At 45.9% G+C, this 20,622-nt stretch overlaps 1 protein-coding gene across 1 annotated transcript; it reads right to left on the bottom strand.

Annotated features, from left to right (window-relative positions):
• Nucleotides 1-468: 468 nt before the first annotated feature.
• RAB14 (RAB14, member RAS oncogene family) lies at nucleotides 469-13,925 on the bottom strand. The gene is made up of 8 exons (XM_085076785.1): nucleotides 13,746-13,925; nucleotides 7,334-7,392; nucleotides 6,405-6,458; nucleotides 4,767-4,944; nucleotides 3,643-3,709; nucleotides 3,372-3,459; nucleotides 3,030-3,060; nucleotides 469-2,410 (listed from the first exon to the last, which is right to left on the bottom strand). The coding sequence occupies exons 2-8, from the start codon at nucleotides 7,383-7,385 to the stop codon at nucleotides 2,233-2,235; spliced, it is 648 nt and encodes a 215-aa protein (XP_084932911.1). The 5' UTR covers nucleotides 7,386-7,392; nucleotides 13,746-13,925; the 3' UTR covers nucleotides 469-2,232.
• Between the last annotated feature and the right edge of the window lie 6,697 nt (nucleotides 13,926-20,622).

Raw genomic sequence — 20,622 nt, 5'->3', positions numbered from 1 at the left:
GTCTGTCTGTTCCTCTAACTTCCTGGCTGTTGTGGGAGCACCTCTTGCTCTCAACCTCCTCCTACTTAGAGGAAAAGCCACTTTGTAAATCCTTCAGGCACCAGGACAAGGCACCGGACAATACAGGCTGCGCAGTGATTGTTCCAGCCCTCCCCACCCTTTCCCAGGGCCAGACTTTGGCATCAGTCTCAGCCTTGGCCTTTCTCATCCTCATGATTAAGATAAACTTTTTCTACACAGCAGCACCCAGCCATTATCAGAGTTCACTGGGAACAAACACCACCCTGCCCTGCTTCCCTTCAAGAACAGCTCTGAGGCCTGGAAAACACCAGCAGATTCCTCTGGGAAACCCTATGAAGTTTTGTACCATGCAAGGCCCATGATAAAGGTTGAGTACAAATACCAGCACCCCAAGGAGCTCCCCCACTCAGAGGTCCCACCCAGAGCAAGGAACACACACCAGCGAGGTTTATCTAGATACAGGTACTTTATTTACAAATATTTAGATTAATAGCATTGTTACATCAAATGAGGAGTACAGCAGTCCAAACAGATCCTTTCTGTGACAGAAACAGTAAGACCTACTGTAACTTACTCTGGGAGTACAGGTATTGCACCTCAACAAGCTGTAGTCATTACAACACTGACTTCACATCAGCAGCAGGTCGTGGTCCCTGGGCAAACCCTGGTGCAGCCTTGGGTTAAGCAGGATGCAGGAGCTGGAGATCTTGAACATACCCATCTACTGAGGAACAGGAGTTAAAAAAGGACTAACCAGACAAAACAAAGGGACAGCACACAAGTTACCCAAATCCTATTATCTGCACATTCCAGTTTTGGCTTTTATTTAACATTGACTGTACAATACTCTGGTACCACTGGTTACTTACAAGTCTGAACATTGTAGAGTTTTAGTGTCTAGAGAGGGATTTTGAGACTACTTTGCATTTGAAATGCTGCAGTAAGCCTGAAGTGGGACATTTCATCGTGGTTAAGCACTTACCCCCTTCCATTTTTAAACCATGTGATGTTTTCCAAGTGCATTTACACATGGAGCCCCAGTAAAACCCTCATTAGTGCAGCAACACCCCCACAGGCAGGGTCACCATGTGACACCCTCACACCCATGCCAGGCTGTGGCACCCTGGAAGGATGTACCTGAAGGCTTGAAACAAAACCCTTTTAAAAACCCCTCACACAGCACTGTTAAAAAATACAAGAGTAGTTAAAAATCCCTACAGAGCAGATGTTGTTCCAACTGTCCAGTTCAGCCTCTGCCCATTCCCAAAGTTACAGGTATAAAAGCGGGAGGTGTGCGAGAGCCCGGCGGCCACGGCTGAAGCCCGAGAATGCCAAAGAGAAGCAGGTAGCACTGCTGAGTGCAGAGGGGAGAGATTGCACAGTGCAGAGATGAGAGCCAGACCCCACTAGTGTTAATGTCTGTCCCCCAGCACCGTGGGGACCCCGGGAGTGACGCCTGGCAGCTGCAGCCCCAGCTGGGCTGTGCTGCCGGGGGGCACAGAGAGCTCAGACTGTACAAACAGGGGTTTCTTACACACTGCTCTAATGCCAGGCATTTTCTTCATTAAAATCATATACACAGGATGTATTTAACTGTTAGCTCAGTTCCTTCAAATTTTATACATATTTACGTTCTGTTAACAAAGGTAAAGGATAAAAGTGGCAAAAAAAATGACGTAAAGCTATTGAGCACAAGAATGAACAGATCGCTTCCCTGCGCCACCCCGACCCCAGCACATCCCACAGGGAATTCTTCCAACAAAAGCACATCATTACAGAGCCCCTCGCTACCATCGGAAGTCATTTCACAGCAAAAACTTATCCTTTACTACGGACAGCTCGAACAGTTAGAGGTGGGGAAGAAAGGCCAAAGAACCATAAAATAAACCATACAAGACAAAGCCCTGCGAAAGTGTAAAATCAGGAGTCCAGCATCAGTGCTCAGTTTAAATTATGTATCGGTGACACTATCACAAGGACAATCAAGGAAAAAAAAACTTCTAGATTTACCATGCAGGAGAGGTTTTATTACTCTACTTGCCTTTGATAACCTGATTACATCTAAAGTTGTTTAGCAGTTTAGTACTGTGTTAAACTTGTCTCAGAGTTTTAATTAAACCCAGTAAGATGTACAGAAGATGGGAAAGTGGTCAAAAGCACCACTCCCTTCAGCCAGAGGTGAGGGGTCAGGAAGGAGCCACGGAGGGGTCACTAGCAGCCGCAGCCTTCTCTCTGGGGCTGGGGTTCACTCGTTAGCCGCCCGCCCTGCGGGGCTGACGGTTTGTGCTGTACGCCCGACTCGGCCGCGTTCAGGTCCAGGCTTCCGTCTTGGATGTTCTGGTAGATCTTCTTGGCAGCCTCCAGGAACGCATCCTCCACGTTCTCTCCACTGCAAGAGAGCAGCAGCAGTTACTGACTGGGGCTGCAGCGCTGCTGACAGAGGGAGCTGGGCAGACACTGCCCTGGGACCTGACAGGCATTGCCCTGTCCAACAACCCAGCCCTGGCACAGAGCAATTCCCTCCCTGGCCACTGCAGCCAGCAGGACCAGCCACGAATATGGAATATGTGCCAAAGCACTGAGGAGAAGAACTAAGCCAAGGCATGGAGCCACGTGCACAGAGCAGTTCTGACAGAGGCTTCAAAGGAACCACTAAACCTCCTTTTGTTAAGAAGTTCCATCCCAATAGGTGCCAGTGGGAGCCACATTTCCTGGTGTCCCTGGAGACACAGTGACACAGCTGGCCCCAAGCACAGCACAGCAATTGCTCAGTGACTGGAGGGACTGGTGGTTTGCTACAGACCAAAGTTTCAGCTTGGAACACACAGGGGAAGGAACCCTTTCCCCACATGAACACACTCCACACTCAACGCCTGAAATCCAAAGCTGTTCATTTGAATTCAACCAGTCTTTGCCTGAAAAGCAGCCAGAGGTTTAACTTCCAAGTTACCTTCAAATCAAAGCCAACAGACCAATGTGAATCATTACTGCAGCCAAAAGTCACTTACGTTTTTGCACTTGCTTCAAGGAACAATAAACCTGTTCAGAGACAGAGGTTGAACAGTCAGTGCACAACACACCTCCAACAGCCCAGTCAGACACATTATGACCTTCCCATTCATGCAAGACACTATTTTAGTACTATTTCTGTGACTATGTTAAGACATCAGCACAAGCTGATTTCCAGAACTAAGCACAGTTAGCACTAAGCCAGGCTGCCTGAGGCACAGCAGTTTGTACATACAATTCCATGACTCTGGAAGTGTAAGCTTGCAGCTATCAATGCTGAGGATTCACTTTAACATCACTATCTTGTAGGAAATGTACCAGTATAAGAGAAAAAAACACACCATTTTCTTCAGCAAATTGTTTGGCTTCTTCATATGTAACATCCCTCTGTGCTTCCAGGTCTGCTTTGTTTCCTATGAGGATTATCACCTGGGTCAGGAGAGACAAAGTTAGTCTGGGAAAAAGCTCATGAGCCTTTTCATTGCCACCTTCATTATTAATGACACTAAAAAACCTCTTGCAGAGACCACTGCAGTGCTCTGGCCTGAGCCTCCCACCTCTTGTCTGGGGAGAAGTAATCTTGCTTTTTAAGCTAAATTAAGTCCAACTTACAGTATTTGGATTGGTGAGGTTCCTTGCATCTGTCAGCCAGCTGCTTAAGTGATTATACGTACTTCTTCTGCAAAGAATCAAAAGAGGACAGTTTTAGCCTTATATAAAATATTTTAAAGTACTGACAGCACAGTCAGCATCCAAACACAGCAACATCCATCATCCCTGTTCTTCTCCCCACCTCAAGACAGACAAAGCAGCAGCAGTGTGGACTCAGAACACAATTTCAAGTCAACTTTAAACTCCTGAGCAGCTCTTACACCACCAGTGGAAAGCCAGACCAATTCCCACTGCTAGCACACAGCTCTGCACACAAACATTGATGCTGTTTTGTGCAGAAAACATTAAAGGAGTTCTTGTCAAATACTCTTTCAGAACACAGAGCAGCAGAACAACACTTCAGTAACAAACTGCAGGTCATGTTTTACTCAAGATTTACACAAACAGGAAATACACCTACATATGCAGGGAAAAACAAAGAGGTGCCTGAAGAATATCAAGAACAGCCCCAGAGGAAGATGAGAGACGTGTGAAAGCAAAAGTATTTCATGTTGCATCTGATGCATTATTGTCTCAGCAGCATCTTTAGCTTTCACCTGTGAAGGAAGCCAGGATGGCTCCTGTGCAGTGTGAGGCTGTTGAAGAGGCCCAGGGTCAGCCTGAGGCCAGGCTCTCCCCTCCACACACACGGGCAGTTCTGCACGTTCACTGCGGCACAGCACTCTGCCAGGCCCACTGAGGACATCCCTGCCAGGTGAGCAGCACTGCCCACTGCCTCCCACAGGAGCAAAATCCATGTGCTGAAGAGCAGATTTTAAGGACAAAACCAGTTTTTTAAAGCAATTTCAACACAGGTGGTCACAGCCTGAAATGACAAGCTCCTCAGGCTCATCAGCAGCGAGATTTTCCAAGAAAAGCAGCTCACATCGTTCCCTGTGTCTCATGTGCAGCTCTTGAAATACTGAGGCATTTAGATAAAGTGCTGCAGGCATCACACCACAGGATGCTGCTCTTCCAGACACACACAGAGCCCTCTGAGCCAAGGGGACAGACAGACAAGACAGTACTTACAGGGCTGTGCATCCAAACCTCACCAAGCACATCCAGAGCTCTGTTGCCCTTACCTGGTGATGTCGTAGACCATGAGAGCTCCTGCTGCTCCTCTGTAGTAGCTTCGTGTGACAGCCCTGAATCTCTCTTGTCCTGCTGTATCCCAAATCTGTAGTTTAATTTTTTGGCCACTAACTTCAATTATTCTTGTGCCAAATTCAACACCAATTGTGTGGGGACAGTCTGCCATAACTGTCATAAAAAATAAGAGCAGAGATAAAAATAAAAAATAAGATCTTTCTAGGACAAGGTTTCCTTGCTGCAAAGATATGACTACCACAAGTTTTCAGTTATCTTTACTACATTTTCAGTCTCTAAGAAAGCATTTTTACAGCTATAGTTCCCAAACTGCATCACTTAACCAGAAATAAAATGCTATATTTCCTGAGCTGCTGTTAGTTTTAAAAACAGTTATAAAATTCCTTGCCTTCTCTGCTGCTGTTTGGCCATACATATCAGAAGGTACCAAGTCAGCTGATTCCCAGTCTATCCTTGCAGAAAAAGTTAACTATTTTAATGCAGTAGGAAAAGATAATTTTTAGGGTATTACCAAGACAGATACAGTTTAAAAGTCTGTCACATCTTCAAAGACAAATACCCAAGTTGGTTCAGACAGGGCAATAGCATGACTGTCCACAGGAAAATGCCAGTTTCATAAGCAGCTACAAACACACCAAATCAAATCCAAAAAGGCATCTTTCTAGTCATGATAAACTCATGTTAATAGGCTGCTCATCTTTGAGAAAGATCAAGAAAATACAAACAGGATGAGGACCTACTCAGGCTACCTAGAGTTAGTGGCAGTCTCACAGCAGAGGTGTTTGGCACATTAGTTTGGTTGTACTGCTTTGGCTTGGTGCTGACAGAGTAAGAACAAGACATCCTCATGGAGAACACGACCATATGCAAAATGGCATTTAAATCATTGGCTGATACTGCATTTGAATTGAAAACAACAGAGAGAAAATCCTATTTCTACTAGAAAACAAGCATTTTAAACTGCAGCTCCTACCCACTTGTTACCACATCTCAAGTAGCACATGGTGATGCCTGCACTGGTAAATACCTACAGAGTTACTCACTGAGTGAGGTAACAGCTGCTGCAAACCCCAATGTAACACACATTAGGAAGAACTGAAGCTAATTCTTAATTAGTGATGACACCATACATGAGAAAATGTTTCACCTGAGAGAGACTGCAGTAAGCCCTGAACACCCTCACCCAGGGCAGGCCAAGTGTCCTGCAATGCTGCTTAAGGCTGCAAAGACTCAAAGAAAAATCATTCCTTTTTTCCTTTTGAACTCTTTAGCAGCACTAAAAACTCCAACTGCTTGTGATCAAGCTGCACCAATATTGAAAATACGCGAAGTGCAGACAAGAAATTTCACTTTGTTCCATATCAGAATCCACAGAAAAGCTGTAAAAACAGATCCAGTCCTCCTCCTCACAGGCAGGACTGGATGGAGGTTTTGCCATTACTACAACATTTTGTTTCTGCATCTGCTGAAGACAAACCAAAAATGTGACCCAGTACAATCCAAACTCATACAGAGTAAGACAGACAGCAAACTGAGCTCATGCATGATGAAACAGGCAGGAAAAAGGGATGAAGATGCCAGTTAGAATAAATATAATGAGCTGAAATACTCACACTTCTTTTCTGTGAATTGATGAAGCAAACAGGACTTCCCTACACCCATGTCCCCTGTTACAGAAAGAATAGTTAAATCACTGTTGCAACAAACACATTTTCTTCATCCCACACAACAAATGGTACAGAGACATTCATTGCTCAGGTCAGATGGGCAGTGTTCTATCCCTGGCTGCATCCTCCAATTTATCAACTCTGGCACTAAAGCTTTGGTTACAGGTACAGGGTTGCAAGAGTGGAGCAGAACACTCAAGAAATGAGTTCATTTGTATTAGCAAGTTTACAGCTGGATTTCACAAGGTTAGAAAAAGTATATATGAAGAGACTGAAATGTAAAATACACTTGATGCTCCTGTCTTACTGTGGTAAGAACACTAAAAATACTGACAAGCATCCAGAACATTTAAAGAAATTGCTCCATTTCCACTGATCCTCTTGCACAATGCCAAGAAAACACAGCAAGATCTTTTAAGAACCAATTTTCCCAGAGGCTGAGGCTGTCACAGCAGCCTGACTTACAAACCTGTACAATAACACTGCAGATCATTTACACCTACACAAAGTCATTAACAATTAAACAATTAACAGCAAGACCAGTTCTTCCAGGATAGCAATAAATGCAATCCCTTAGAGTCCCTGACTAAGCAGACAAGGAAATTGCAGCAAAAAGCAACATTTAAACCCGAAAATATAGCCTGGCACCTCATGCAATGGTTTTCAATCTGCACTTGTGCCTTCAACATAAATTCTAAAACCTTCGAGATTAATGATGCAAAATGCTCTAGCAAATGCTACAGCTGTAGAGAAGTGTGGTGACCTGGGGGGGACTGAGGTGGGACAAATACCTACTGAAAGCAGCATAGCACAGCCACAGGTTTCTCATGTATCCACACAGCAACATGAACAGGTTTGTGCCCAGCAGTACTTACCAATAATGATGTACTTAAAGATGTAGGAATAGTTGTAAGGTGCAGTTGCCATTGTGGCACTAAAATAAAAAATAGAACACATCAGAATTGATACTTGTTCCCTAAAGTCAACCTAATTCATACAGTTTAGTTCATATTAAAAAAACCAAACCCCTTCCTCCTCCTCTCCTCCAACACTACCCTTTCATTCACAGCTCAAACTGGTGTAGTTCCCCAGTCACTGAATTAGTGGCACAGGCAGCCAGCAAAGGTCCCACATCGTTTGCTCTGAGCCCCTGTAAGTAAGGCCTCCAAGTAGCAACACGCTCTGGAGTAGTACTGCTAATCAATTTTATCCAAAAAGACTTAAAGCTGTTGAAAAGCTCAGTCCCTCCTCGCTCTGCAGTCACTGCCAGACCAGCACTCACCCGCCAAAGAGCTGATGTATGAACTGAAAATAAAATCTGACTCCAGCACCAAAATCTGAAGAGGTTTAACAAAACCAGCAAATTGGAACTATTACCTCACACTTTTGAGACTTGCAACAGCAACAAAGGAAGCAGGGCAGCTTGCAGCAAACAGCTAAGATTTCAAAGAATGCTGTAGTGGCCTTAACTGGGGCCTGGGGTGCTGCTTGTCCATGTCGGAAAAGCGGTGCAAGCCACAAATCAGATGTTCAGGAAGTTGGTTAACATCTCTGTGGCTTTGTCAGCATGGCACTGTTACAGCAAGGCTGCTGAGCAGTTTTTCTTTTTAACAAGGCAGTCAAAGTACTTCTAATATTCCAGAATTTTCCTATGCTTTTCTAAACACAGAGGGAATTGGAACTGGCTTCAGCTGTTTAAATCTGCAAGGAGTAAAAGCTGACTTACCAACTAACACATCAGTTAGCCAGGATTACACATCTGTAAGGGCCAGATGTTGCCAGGTATCATAAAGGATAGGAAATGCCTGCTTTTGTGGCAGGCTTTAAGTTAAATGAGATACACTGTGATCAGTTAAGCAAGTGGAAAATTTCTAGCAGGAATTCAGCACTTCCCTTCCTGCTCCTGCATGGCAGATAGCCAGCCATTACAAACACATGGTACTCCTTACAAGGAACACTGCTGGAGCCTAGAAAGATTTTCATTAGGTCATGTGTCATTCACATGACAAATGAAATCAATACTGGAAGGAAATAAAGAGAGAGGAAAGCTTACAGGCCTAGGACTTTCTCAAAAGCGAAGTACTGTTCCTTGAACCACAATTAATCCCTCCCAGTGAACTGCAGTCATAAGAAAGGTGAACAAATCTCATTCTCAGCAGAGCCAGCAGCCTCCACTTCCCAGTGCAGAGATTTGAGGTAAACATGCTTATCTAGACCTCGGAGGGGAACAACTCCCAGAGCAGCTAAGAAGGGTTTACTGAGTGCCAGGCGCTGCTCTGCACCTTGTCTTCCCTCCATGCCTGCCTCAGGAGATGGAAACACTCAGTCCTTCTATCCCAGGCAGCAGGCAAAGCACCTCTGCTAAGTCCTATATAGACAAACACTGTTCTACTAAACCAAGTTTATTCCAAGATAGGAAATAAAGTGACAATTCTGGACAGTATTCAGCAAGCAAGCCAGCAGCTTTATTCCCTTATTTCCTGGAAGATTCCAGAGTTACAGTACCAGCTTCAACACGTGCACTAGTTATTTTCAACAGCAGTAAATGAAGACAAATCACTGCTCCATATTGAGTTCCAAAAGAATGTGTCACTGTGGAAACATCCAGTACTTCAAGCTTCCTGAACATCTTCACATATTATGATCTTTTTCTTCTCCAGCATGTCCCAGCACAGTAAACTGGGCATCCAAAGCATGTGTTCTTACAGGACATTTAACCTGCCACTGGCACTGTGCTCACAGCTTGGCTCCATTTGATGGTAGACAGGGCTAAACTGGGGGTCTACATACATACTGAAAGTTGCAGAAACATGGATTTTAACTTTAAACACAGTCTCTGGAGTTAAACTGAAAAATAAAGCAACACTTGGGTATTGGTATTACATTCATTCCAAGGGTCACATTACAGAAAAGATTCTGAAATACTCCAAACCATTAGTAAAGGTCAGGAATCTTTTCTGGAGAACACATGACTCCTTTAAATGAAAAATAAAATAAAAACCCAAGCAATACTAGAACAACCAAATAACAAACTTTTAAACACTCAAATTCCAGTAAGGATTAGCAGGAATTCAGACTGCACTGAGATCTTGGAATAAAAGTGATATTCCACAAGGACTCTTTGCTGAAGGAGACAAAAAAAAAAATGCAACAAACTAAACACAGAAACCCTGCTGAGAATTCAGCCTTGGAAAAGTGACCACCTCAGCATTTACTGCAGACGAAAGAAGGAAGTCCAGACAAGAACAGGGCACAAGAGGGATCAGTAAATTCTACAGTATCAGCTACATGCCAGTACAAGGGGTAAATACATGTTGATAGCATCACCCATCTGTAGAAACTCAAGTTCTGCCTCCACCCTCTCTATTCCTGACATGTGGATCTCAGTAATTCCAGTCTGGGAGGAGGATGGGGCTTTCCTCTTGGGAGAGCTGAGAAAGTTGCACATAAATATCCCCAGCTCAGCCTCAGCCACTGCTGGCATTCTGCACTACGACATCAAAGTTAATCAGCCATGAATTTGCTGTTAACAGAAAGCAGAAGTTTAGTCTGGGAGCTTAGCCTACCTGCCATCCTTCTTCCGGGAAAGTCTGCCAGCTGCGAGCAAGTCTGGCTCCCTCCTCACAGGTAAGGCTGCCCTGGAGTCCAGAGCATTATCGCAGGATGGCTACTGGCCAGAGCATCCTGCCTCACTGGGCACAGATTTATGCTCATTTCAAAGCCTGCACCATTCATTTCTGTATTACATTAAGACTGGAAATTTCACAGTGAGCAGTGTCACCAAATCCATTTTCCATGTATCAACTTCTTCCTTACAGGCTTTTTTTTTTTTTAATAAAAAGTTAAAGATGACCTTAATGAGATACCAGTACATCTACATTTCCTCCTCTAATCCATAAGCACTACACAGGTATTTAGAAATCTCACTGAAACCTTCTTTCAAGTACCAGTTACATCTGTACACCCTGAGATAAGATTGTTCTGGGCACACTGCTGTAACATTCTTTATCACAATAACATAACTGTAAATATCAGATTAATACCAGCCTTTGTGAGACCTGTGCAGTTCCTTCCAGCTCAAGGACACAGACAGTTTTAACTCTTCACTGGATATGATTTGCATTGAGAAATTTAGTATCTGTATGCAGAACAAGAAGCAGGCATGTTATGAGAATAGAATCTGCATGCACAGGGTTTATTAGACACTGCTGTGGCTCACACCATCAGCTGATGGATGCTCCCTGTGCAGGGATGAGACCTGGGAAAACAATGATCACCTTCAAACTCAGCATTGCCCAGTTTTTACTGGTTCCCTCTAAAACCACAGCATTCTGCAGCCAGAGAACTACTGGTTAGTCACTCTGAAGCAAAAGGCATTTTGTGGTCCATCTGGCCAGCCAGGTGTTCTGTGCATCATTCTTCAAGGATGTGCAGCAGGAAAGGCTCTAACAGTTGAAGCTGCAGATTTACTTGGATATTAATTAACAGAGAAGATTGAAATCAATAAGGGGGAGGAGGCTGGGAGAGGTAGAATTGTGTCATTTCATAACTGCACTTTTGCCCTGATAAAGACTTTTGTCAGACACACAAAACAATGTGGTTCAACTGGTACCTCACTTCAGCAGGCTACTAGAAACAGTCTGTCAGGGCTTCAGTTATGGTCATCTGTAAGATCACAGCATACTGGAAGGTAGTAACTGTTCTGTTATCACTTAATTCACCCAAGCACTGAACTCCCATAGGTCTGTTGTCCATAGCAAGCTATGAAGTCTGTCACAATTAAATTCCACTGTGCTTCTCTGACTTTTACACACCAAGGACATTCAGGTCTCCCTAAACCACATCAACATCTCAGCCCTCTTTAAGATGATGCCCTGCAGCCACCCTGCTCTGCTTATTTATTCATTCTTTCAGGCTTGGCATTACAAAGCCCTGCTGAGCCTGATCCCTGAGGAGTCTCAGAGCCTGCAGCAGCCTTCACACCTGTCTGACAACATCCCTTGTTGCTGGCCAGTTCCTTACTCACCCCTCAGCTCTTCCAGAGTCACCCTCTCCAGCTTCCCCCACTTGGATTTCACCAAAGCCAGGTGCTTTAGCACAAGACAGTAAATCTGGCTGAGCTGATCTCTGACCACCCAGCAGCCTCTGTGATCTGCTGTCCAAGATCACTTTGCATTTCCTTATTATTCCCACATCCACTTACTCTTTCTGTGACAGCACACGAGGCCTGCAGGCTCTGGGGCTCAGACTCACCAGCTGCAGCCCTGCAGAGCCCTTGCCAGGCTGCTCCTGAAGAGAGCCATTTCATATATTTCTTAATCATGTAAAACACCTTAATCCAGCCTGAGGCCTAGGAGGTTTTTCTAAAGGCTTTACAGGCCTTCACTTCTCCTTCCTACAGGAGAACTTTGTTTTCATTTTTACATCAAAGCTACCTTCACTTTCTGACTTTCCTCACCAGCTCTCCAGTCACACCCACACTGGGCTGGTTATCCTTCTACTGGTTTCACATCCTGCTTCATTAAGTTACTCCATTTTGCTTCCTAAACTTCCTGCAGTTATATGTGCACACCTCATTTCTCCCTAACCACACCCCAGCAGCAGAGCTGAGCTAATCACTGCCTGCCTGTCCTCAGCAGCTTGGGCACCTTCTGCCATGTCCCTCCTCTCACCCATCCTTTATCCCTGTATTCCCTCACTTATCCTATTCTCCTCTTCCTACAGAACAGTCCAACCTGTAGCCCACGGCTGTTGGCAGCTGAGGAACCAAGGTCCAGAGATATCAGGTATGTTTGGGACACTATATACAGAACCAGGAGAGGTTTTTTTTGTCATTCCAGCAAATCAGAACACTCTGGAGTCATCACCTTGGAAAACACAAGTCACAGGCATTTTAGATAAATATTAACTAAGATCTACCTCCTGTTTCAGGAAGACACAGCAAAATGAAAACCAATCATAAGCAGGTTTCATGAGATGCACAGGAATGAGCAGGTGATTTTAAAATATTATTTACATTTTAAATCCCTGTACCTCCAGTAGAACAGGTTTGTTTCCAAACTGCTGTCGTTCATAAGAACTCCTCTTTCGTTTTTGTTATTCATAAAATGGAAAAGAGAAAGAGGAACTTCTTCCTTCCACTCAGATTTATGACATTTTCCAATCCCTACAGGAAGCTAGCAAATTCCTTCTTAAACCATACTAAATTATGTGACATGTAGTAATTAAGGCCCCCAAGATTTGTATTTTCTTCCCATTCCTGAGTAATGTCCTAGCACAAGGGCCTCTCAATCCAAACTATGACAGGAATCAATCCTGGCCAATACATTTCCTAGGATAACATCTGGCTCCTGAAAAAGATGTGGTGATTTAGGGTTAGATATGATTAATGATACAGCCAACCTGAGGAAATCCCATTCACCAAGGGGTTCTGTTGCCTCTGAAAAATGTCCCAACGACACACATCTACCCTGTTTGTTTCAAAGCAAAGGCCAAAACACCAAATACCCTCCAAAACTACTGCCAGGGAGACTCCAGTGCAGACACCCACCTTTGCCGGGCTTCAGTGCAAGGATAATTCAGTACAACTTCAATTCAAGACAAAACCACCAACAGATGTTATAAACACTTACAGTGTGTTGCAAACAGGCAATAAACGATTAGGTGAAAGAACAGAATTTCATTCTTCTATTTAGCCTAAATAAGCTTTGACAAAAGAATACAGTCTAGAATACTTTCACTGCGTTCTCGAATAGGAAGTGGCTTTTCCCTCAAGCCTCAAAGTCATTTTTCTGTCAAAGTTCATGATGGCACAGGTCAATTTAACAATTACAAGTAGAGACAAGGCTGCACATCGGCCACATACACGGTACAATATACACATACACACCCTACGTGCAACTGCAACAGCTCGTAAGGGGGAGATATAGAAACATATCGATAAAAATATCGCCTCGCACGGGTGTTTGCTGCTGGCGTTGCCGGCTGTGTAGTGCAGAGCAGCGGTGGGAGGCGGCGGTGACACAGAGCGAAGCGGCCTAGTCCTGCCCGGCAGCCTCACCCCGCTCGGCCCGGCCGCCCCTTCCCCTCCCTGCCGGCCCCGGGCCCGCAGCAGCGCCCTTAGGGCCGCACGGCACGCTGCAGGCCCGCCGGGCCGCGGCTCGGGGCGGCAGCGGGACCAAGCGCCGCCGAGCGGGACCCGCCCGGTCCGCCCGGCCCGGCCGAGCCACCGCGCGGGGCCTGCCGCCGCAGGCCGGGCCGGGCGGGCGCCCCCGCGGCCCGCCGTACCTGTGCTCGGGGCTCGGGGAGCTGTGCAGCGCGGCTGTGCGGGCGGTGCCCGGTGCCCGCGGGCTGTGTGGCTCGGCTCGGTGCGGGCTCGCTCCGCTCCCTCAGACGCGGCTCCGCTGCGCCCCCATCACCCCCGCAGCCAAGATGGCGGCGCCCCTCGCACGGGGTTTCCCCTCCCACTCTCGACGGGCGCCGGGGCCGCACAAAGAGTGGGCGCGAGCGCTCCGCCGCGCAGCCAATCAGAGCGGCCGCTGCCCGGGGAGGCTCCGCCCACCCCGCCGGCGCGAGGGGCGGGGCTGGGCGGGGCCGGGCGGGGCTGGAGCGCGCGCGCGCGGGGGGCGGCGGGGCGGGGCTGGGGGCGGGGCCAGGCGCGAGCGCGGCGCGAGGGGCGGGGCGAGGGCGGGGCGGGAGCTGCGCCCTCAGGCGGAGGAGCGGCGGCGCCTCAGGGCGGAGTGGGGCCTCGGCACCGCGGAAAATGCTGAATTTCCGCGCTTTTCCTCACGGAAAGGTGCCAGCCACCCGCCCGGGAGCTCCAGCCCGCCGGGAGATGGTGCGGACAGGAAGAGTTCGGCGCTATCCAGGTACGGGGCCGGAGCACGGTGCCCAGCAGCTCTGAGGGGCTGCAGAGCCCGGCGTGTCTGCACTAACATCAGCGGCTGCTTTGCCATGGCCCGGGAGGTGCTCCGAGTTATTCCCTTGGGATTTGAGTGTTTTAAGCTGGCTTTTTAAATACTTTTGGCAGGCGATACTGAAGACCTAAAATCACAACATGCTGCCCAAATCTCAAAATATTCAAAAAATAAATCGGTGGTTCAGGAGATGAAAAACTATCAATCAATTTCCCCGATAAGGAAATTGTCCCACACACTATGGAAAGCATCAAATTCTGTTGTGTGTCAGTGTCCGAGATTCAAACTGCAGCTTCTCCACTGCTGCTAACATTTCCATGGAAATATTTTTCCAGAAGGGGCATTTTCCATCTCCATTATACAACATAATTCCATTTTCTCGGTGTAGCAGCATACAGGGAATCCTCTGCTTCCCATGAATCAGCCACCCCCGAATTACCCTCGACCAGGCTGTAGATAAACTCCACTGTAGATAAACTCCACGTTATCAGGGCAGAAACCTCACACAGAGTGAAAAACACTGATGAAAAACAATTAGAATTTTTTTTCCCTTTATCTACATGCTAAATAAATTAATAACTAAATATCTGAGTAATAAAAAGCAAAGATTCAATAGTAAATCACCAAATTTACTGGCAATGTAGTACAGATTTAGAACTCCTGTCAGAGTTCTAACTTCAAAACACTGTGCAACAGAATCCTTGTCAAGTCTTGCAAGACCTTATATGGAGTGAGTTTTACTAGAAAAATAGGTCAAAACGAGCCAGTGAGAATGATTTCCACGAGAGGGAGTCTTTAAACGGAAAATGATCTGACTGTTGTGACACAGTTGCAGTCTGGTTTACTGACTTGAAAAAAATACACTGCCTTGGTATTGCCCCGAATGTTCTATTAACACAGACACTGTAACAAGAGGTTTTAAAATTCAGAATTGTTCCAATATCACACACAAAAATCCATTGACTGCTTTTCTATCTATGGTTCAGTGTAGAGTCAGGCAGGCAGGGTGAGCTTCCCTGTTTTTACAAGATGGAATTCATGACAGGTAACTATCACTGTTATCCATGGGAAGGACAATGGGCTGCACAGCCTGCCAAGGGTTGGAGTGGCTGATTGGAGCAGCAGCTGCTTTTCCAGTGGAAATTCCAAGCAGCCCTTTCCCCAGGCAGGCACACACTCCTCTGGGGTTTGCTCACCCTGCTGCCATAAAAGAGAAGCACAACATTGCACCTCTCCAGTCACACTCACAGGGTGGCACTTCCCCTCCTCCAGGGGCCACAGAGACATCTCCAGGATTACTCAATAACTCTGAAAATTAGTTTAATCTGCTGTCGGGGTTGTGAGGAATTTTAATTGTGAACAGAAATGGAAAGAAGTTTTGGAATAGAATTACTTCTGTTTCTTACCTGCAACAAAACTAAAAGCCTTTATCTAAATATGAGTAAGATCCAGCTTTTTAACTGAAATTCCCAAACATATTTAATGTAAAACCATCTTCCTTTCTCAGATGAGGTAAAAGGCAATACAGATTTGCTTTAAAACTCCTGGTTTTGATTCATTTTATAGGCTTTTCCCAAATATTCCCATAAAGTTTAAAGTTCACAAAAGATGAGAGCAAGACAGAAGATCGAGTAACAGCATCTGCATTTCTTTGATTCTTTATTCTTGTGAGTGCTTGAAAGCCTGCAGCAGTTTTTAAACAACAGTTATTGAGAAAAGGCTGACTTCAGCCCATTCATTCTGAACATCTGGACAGAACCACACAACAGTAATTAAAACCCACTAAATTGGTAACAATACCAAATTGCCAGGGATGGAATCCTGCTCCATCGTCCCACCCTTCCCTGTGGATTTCTGCTGGGTCAGTCCACTCTCAAAAAGCCTTTCCTACGTGTCTCTTTCTGAGTTCTCTGTCAAGAGAGAACAGCATCCAAATTTTCTGGTCATGTGATTCTTGCTCTTGGGTTTATTTTTGTACCACAAACCCCAGGAAAAGTAAAGACTCCAAGTTAATGCAGTTGATAGAAGGTTTGAGGATCTTCTTATTTTCAAATAAATTACATATAATGGTCTATAGTATCTGCTTCCTTCTTTAGAATGCATCCTTGTAAGAAAAAATCTAAATATGATTTAGAATGCCGGTGTCCCAGCATTCATAAAAAGCATGGGATTAAATGGAATTTTTTATCTGCAACACTGTTTTTCCCAAGAACAGCAGTAAAGAGGCCTGCTGGAGGCACTCCTCTGGGACAGACTGGGCAGCTACAGAAAACAGCCACTGCTGACACTTCCAGGGCAACATGGACACAGGAATTAGCAACAGTTGGGAAAATCTAACTGCATGAGGAAATCTGACTGGTTAGGAAAACCTGGAGCCCAGCAGCACCAGTAACCAGTCAGTCAGAATTTAAACTGTCAGGTCACAAACAGTCAATAGAAGGTAGCTAAAGTAAGGTTTGTCCACACTTGGTTTGTCTGTCTGTCCTCTTCCCCTGAACCCCAACTTCATCTTCTGGCTTTGCTCAGGTTTCTCTAGACAAGGACAGAAGGGAGAAACATGGGATTTTTCAGGAACTAGCTTGAAACACACTTCTGTGGGAGTTGATCACATAATGCTGGATTGGTCAGAGATGACTAAATGGTCTTTACTTGTATTTTATTTTTGAGTTTCCCAGTTCTCCTTTCATCTCTTACCATTTCAGTTTTGTGGTGTCTGTAGAAATGTTCCTGTGGTCAGGGTTTTTTTTAGTTCCTTCTTTATCTTTTTTAGTTCCTTCATCTCATGTAAAATAGGCAGCCCAAACCCAATGGCACTTCTACAATCTCAAAGCTTCAAATTAAACTTATTAATGGTAGAAGAAAATTCAGGCCAGTGGTAATTCTGGTGTCAGTAGATGCAGCTCAGCTGGATTCTCTTTGTTCACATTTCATGGGAATGGCAGTATGGAATGGAAGTTTCCCTTTCCACATGAATTTCAACACTTCAGTATTGGGGAATACTTCCAAATATATAAGCAATGATCCCTCTTGATGGGGTCAGTGCTCATCATTACTCCATTTATCCTGACTAAAGATCAGTCTGAGCTTCATTGACTTTATTTGACTTATTCTGGAGATCACCTTTATCTCTGACGCCTGGTACACTTCTCCTTTAGCAGAATCCTCAAGCATTCAAACTTCTACGTAGTTCTACTTCTTCATTAGCTAGTAGCTTATATTTTACCACAAAACCAAATTGTTGTAGCAATAGAAATGCCTGCAAAATACCAGCATCTGCTTTTCCAAGACATGCAAGGGCTGTGGTTTTCCTGGTTGACATGACAACATGCCCAGAGAGCAGATCCTGCCAGTGGTGAAAGACTGTGAGTCAATTGCCTTGCACAAGGCAAGATTCCATCCACACAGAGCTGCTCCTGGAGAAAAAGCAACCTCTGGAGCTGATAACAACAACCTGTAGGGATTTGTGCACCACTTCAGGGGGTTTCCCTGCTGAAGGATTTGCAAGTGCAGAGCATAAAACTGCCACAGCACAAGTCTCCCTGAAGAACTTTCCGCCCTTCTCATCAATCACAGTGGTTTTCGAGGCTCTTACTGACTTCAAGACACTCTTAGTTCTGCTCTAAATACGTGTGTGGTTCCACATCTCACTCTCTGCTCTGAGAGGTTCCTTCCTGCAAAGCAACTCCCCCAGCTGGTTCACTTTTACATCCTCAACAGCACAACTGTGGCTGCATTTCCAGCTGAATAGGTTTGTTGTGGAAAAGGGGATCTACAATTTCCATGGAAACATTACGATTTAACAGTACTTGAGTAACTGAACACAGTGTTTTTAAAAGGTTAAGTCGTTTTGCATTAATCATGTTTGATTTGCAGGTAAAGAATTTTTGGTTTAGCTGTGTAATGATGTTACAAATGCATGATATGATATGAGCAGATGCAGAACATCAAGTAGATAAGTTCTGAAAACAGAATTTGTATGACTGTGGAACAGTGTCAGTACCTCATTGTAAAGGATGTTCCTGATTTAATGAAAGGTTTGCTTCTGCCCTGGCTATGCACAGTTCTCCCAGACAGCAGAATCAAAGTGGCAGATGGTTTTTAGCCCATATAAAATATTCTGCTTAATAATGTTCTCATACACAAAAGCATAACAACAACCTTCTTCAGTTACAGCCATGACAGAGGAGAAATACCCACCACTGGCTTTATCAATAACCATTTCATTGTTCCATTTCCATACAATTCCAGCAGCAACTGAAGGCATTGTTGGTGGCATAGAAACCGTTTTTGTAAGAACCCATTCCAGGGTGGCACTGTCTCGGTACAGTGCTCCTCTCAAGAACACAAGACAGTTCTCTGATTACACGATGGAGAGAGCAAAAGAAAAACAACAGCTGTCTGTGGCCTGCCTGCCTGTCTTAGATTTACCACAACTCACTTGTAGTGTCGAGCAAAAACTACATAAAAAATGCAAGAAGTTAGAAATTTCTGTTGTTTGCGAGTGCTGTTGGAGATGTCTGACTCGCTCTCAGATGTGTTATTACATACTACGTTTCACAGAAAATGCTTACTGGTAATTTGCTTTTAGGAATCATGTTCCTTTCTCAAACTTCAAACACAATAACCACGGGAGGGATGAGTGTGCTCTGTGTGATAGTCCCAAGTAGATGAGCCATAAGGTCCATGTCTTCATGGGTGTACTTAATGATATTTTAGTAATTTAAGGTTACGTTAAACTTCTTAGGAGCTTCAATGGGTTATCTACCCACCAATTCTAACTTGTTAGCCATGTCATCCCAATTCGTTCCCCAGTTCCCTACATTCACAGTGCCCAGGGGCACTCCCTGTTGCAAGGAAGGTGTTCTGAGGTACATTGTAGCTGGTGAGCATCAAAAATTGCCTTTGCATGGCTGAGGGCCAACAGGACATCTCTGTGTACACACTTCTCTGTGCATCCACACGCACATGTCCTGGAGCTCTGGCTGCAGGGACAGCGTGTCTATAAATAGGTGACAGGAAGGAAGAGGTCACTGGCCTCCAGGGCACTGCCAGCACTGACCCCAGCAGTGCTGCTTGTCCTCCCTCCCTCGGGATCAGGGGCTGTGCATGGACACTGACAGCTCCCAGACCACGAGGATGGGCTGCTGGGACATCCCACACTGTATCATGGAATGATGCTTGATTAATGACTGTCATCCATAGACCCCCTGCACGTGTGCTTTTGTGTGGACATACCAATACCTCCATGAAAGTTATAAAAATGAGCAATGAAATTCATATAACAAATCATTAAAACATTATCTGGGATTGAAGAGGCGGGGAGATGTGGCAGAAGCAAACTTATCCCATCAGCTGTGAGCAATATATTAAGAAACAGGGAAATATTTGCCAGTTAGTACAAGGTCTTCCACACCACAAGGAAAATCCCAGCTAAACAGAAAATCAATCTGCCAGGGATAAAGCCAGGAAAAGGCTAGTAACATCCAGAGAAGAGAACAAACCTTGACACTCGAGTTAAAGATTTGGAAGAAAAGTGGAAAAGTACGAGTTGGGGAGAGAGGCTGTGGCCACGTAGAGCTGGAAATGAGCAAACCAGAGCTCAGAGAAAAGCAGCTTGTCACCCTCAAGGGTCCTGGGCAGAGGCATTGTCCCTGTGTGTGCTCAGTGCTTGCTTTGCCTTCAGCTCCTACTGTTGCTGAGTTTGAGGCTCGAGTCACCCGGCCTTGCTGCCTCGGCACAGGGGACACAGCCTGAGCCTCCCACGGCATGGGAGTGAAGGGAGGCTTTGTTCGGAGCCTCAACACCCTCCTTGTTCCCTTGGGAGCGGCAGGGAGACACGAGGCCTGCAGGGAGAGGAGAGCAGGGAGCTCCGAGCATTCCCTAGCCTTGTTGGTGAGCACTTCCCGGGATGATGTGCCTTGGCACCCCTGTCCCACAGCCTCCCCAGCCCGGGCAGCAGGGGTTTCGTGGTGCAGCCGAAGGGCAGGAGAGACCTGACCGTGCGGGGACTGGGGGAGCACGGCGGTGGCCGAGGGCCTGGACAGCTCCGGGGACACTGAGGCCAGGAGGGCACGGGAGGCACCAGCATCGCCTCTGGCCTCACTGCTGAGGGGTCCCTGCGCCCAGGTGAACTGAGCCCAGGGGCCCGGTACCCGGTGTACCCGTGCCCAGGTGAACCGTGCCGGTGTCCCTGTGCCCGTGTCCCGGCGGTGCCGGTGTCCCTGTGCCCGTGTCCCTGTGCCCGTGTC

Source organism: Lichenostomus cassidix, chromosome 17 (genome assembly GCF_008360975.1).
Source record: "Lichenostomus cassidix isolate B80296 chromosome 17, HeHo_3.0, whole genome shotgun sequence".
Taxonomy (NCBI): Eukaryota; Metazoa; Chordata; class Aves; order Passeriformes; family Meliphagidae; genus Lichenostomus; species Lichenostomus cassidix.
The sequence above is the reverse complement of the archived record's forward strand: the minus strand, read 5'-3'. Positions and strand labels throughout refer to the sequence as shown.

What these genes read in the sequence shown, in the direction of transcription:
- RAB14 (XM_085076785.1), bottom strand. Translation starts at nt 7,385, where the DNA reads ATGGCAACTGCACCTTACAACTATTCCTACATCTTTAAGTACATCATT. An exon ending in CTTTAAGTACATCATTATTG is followed by an intron (nt 6,459 to 7,333) that starts GTAAGTACTGCT and finishes TTTCTGTAACAG; the next exon opens with GGGACATGGGTGTAGGGAAG. An exon ending in TCAATTCACAGAAAAGAAGT is followed by an intron (nt 4,945 to 6,404) that starts GTGAGTATTTCA and finishes TTTTTATGACAG; the next exon opens with TTATGGCAGACTGTCCCCAC.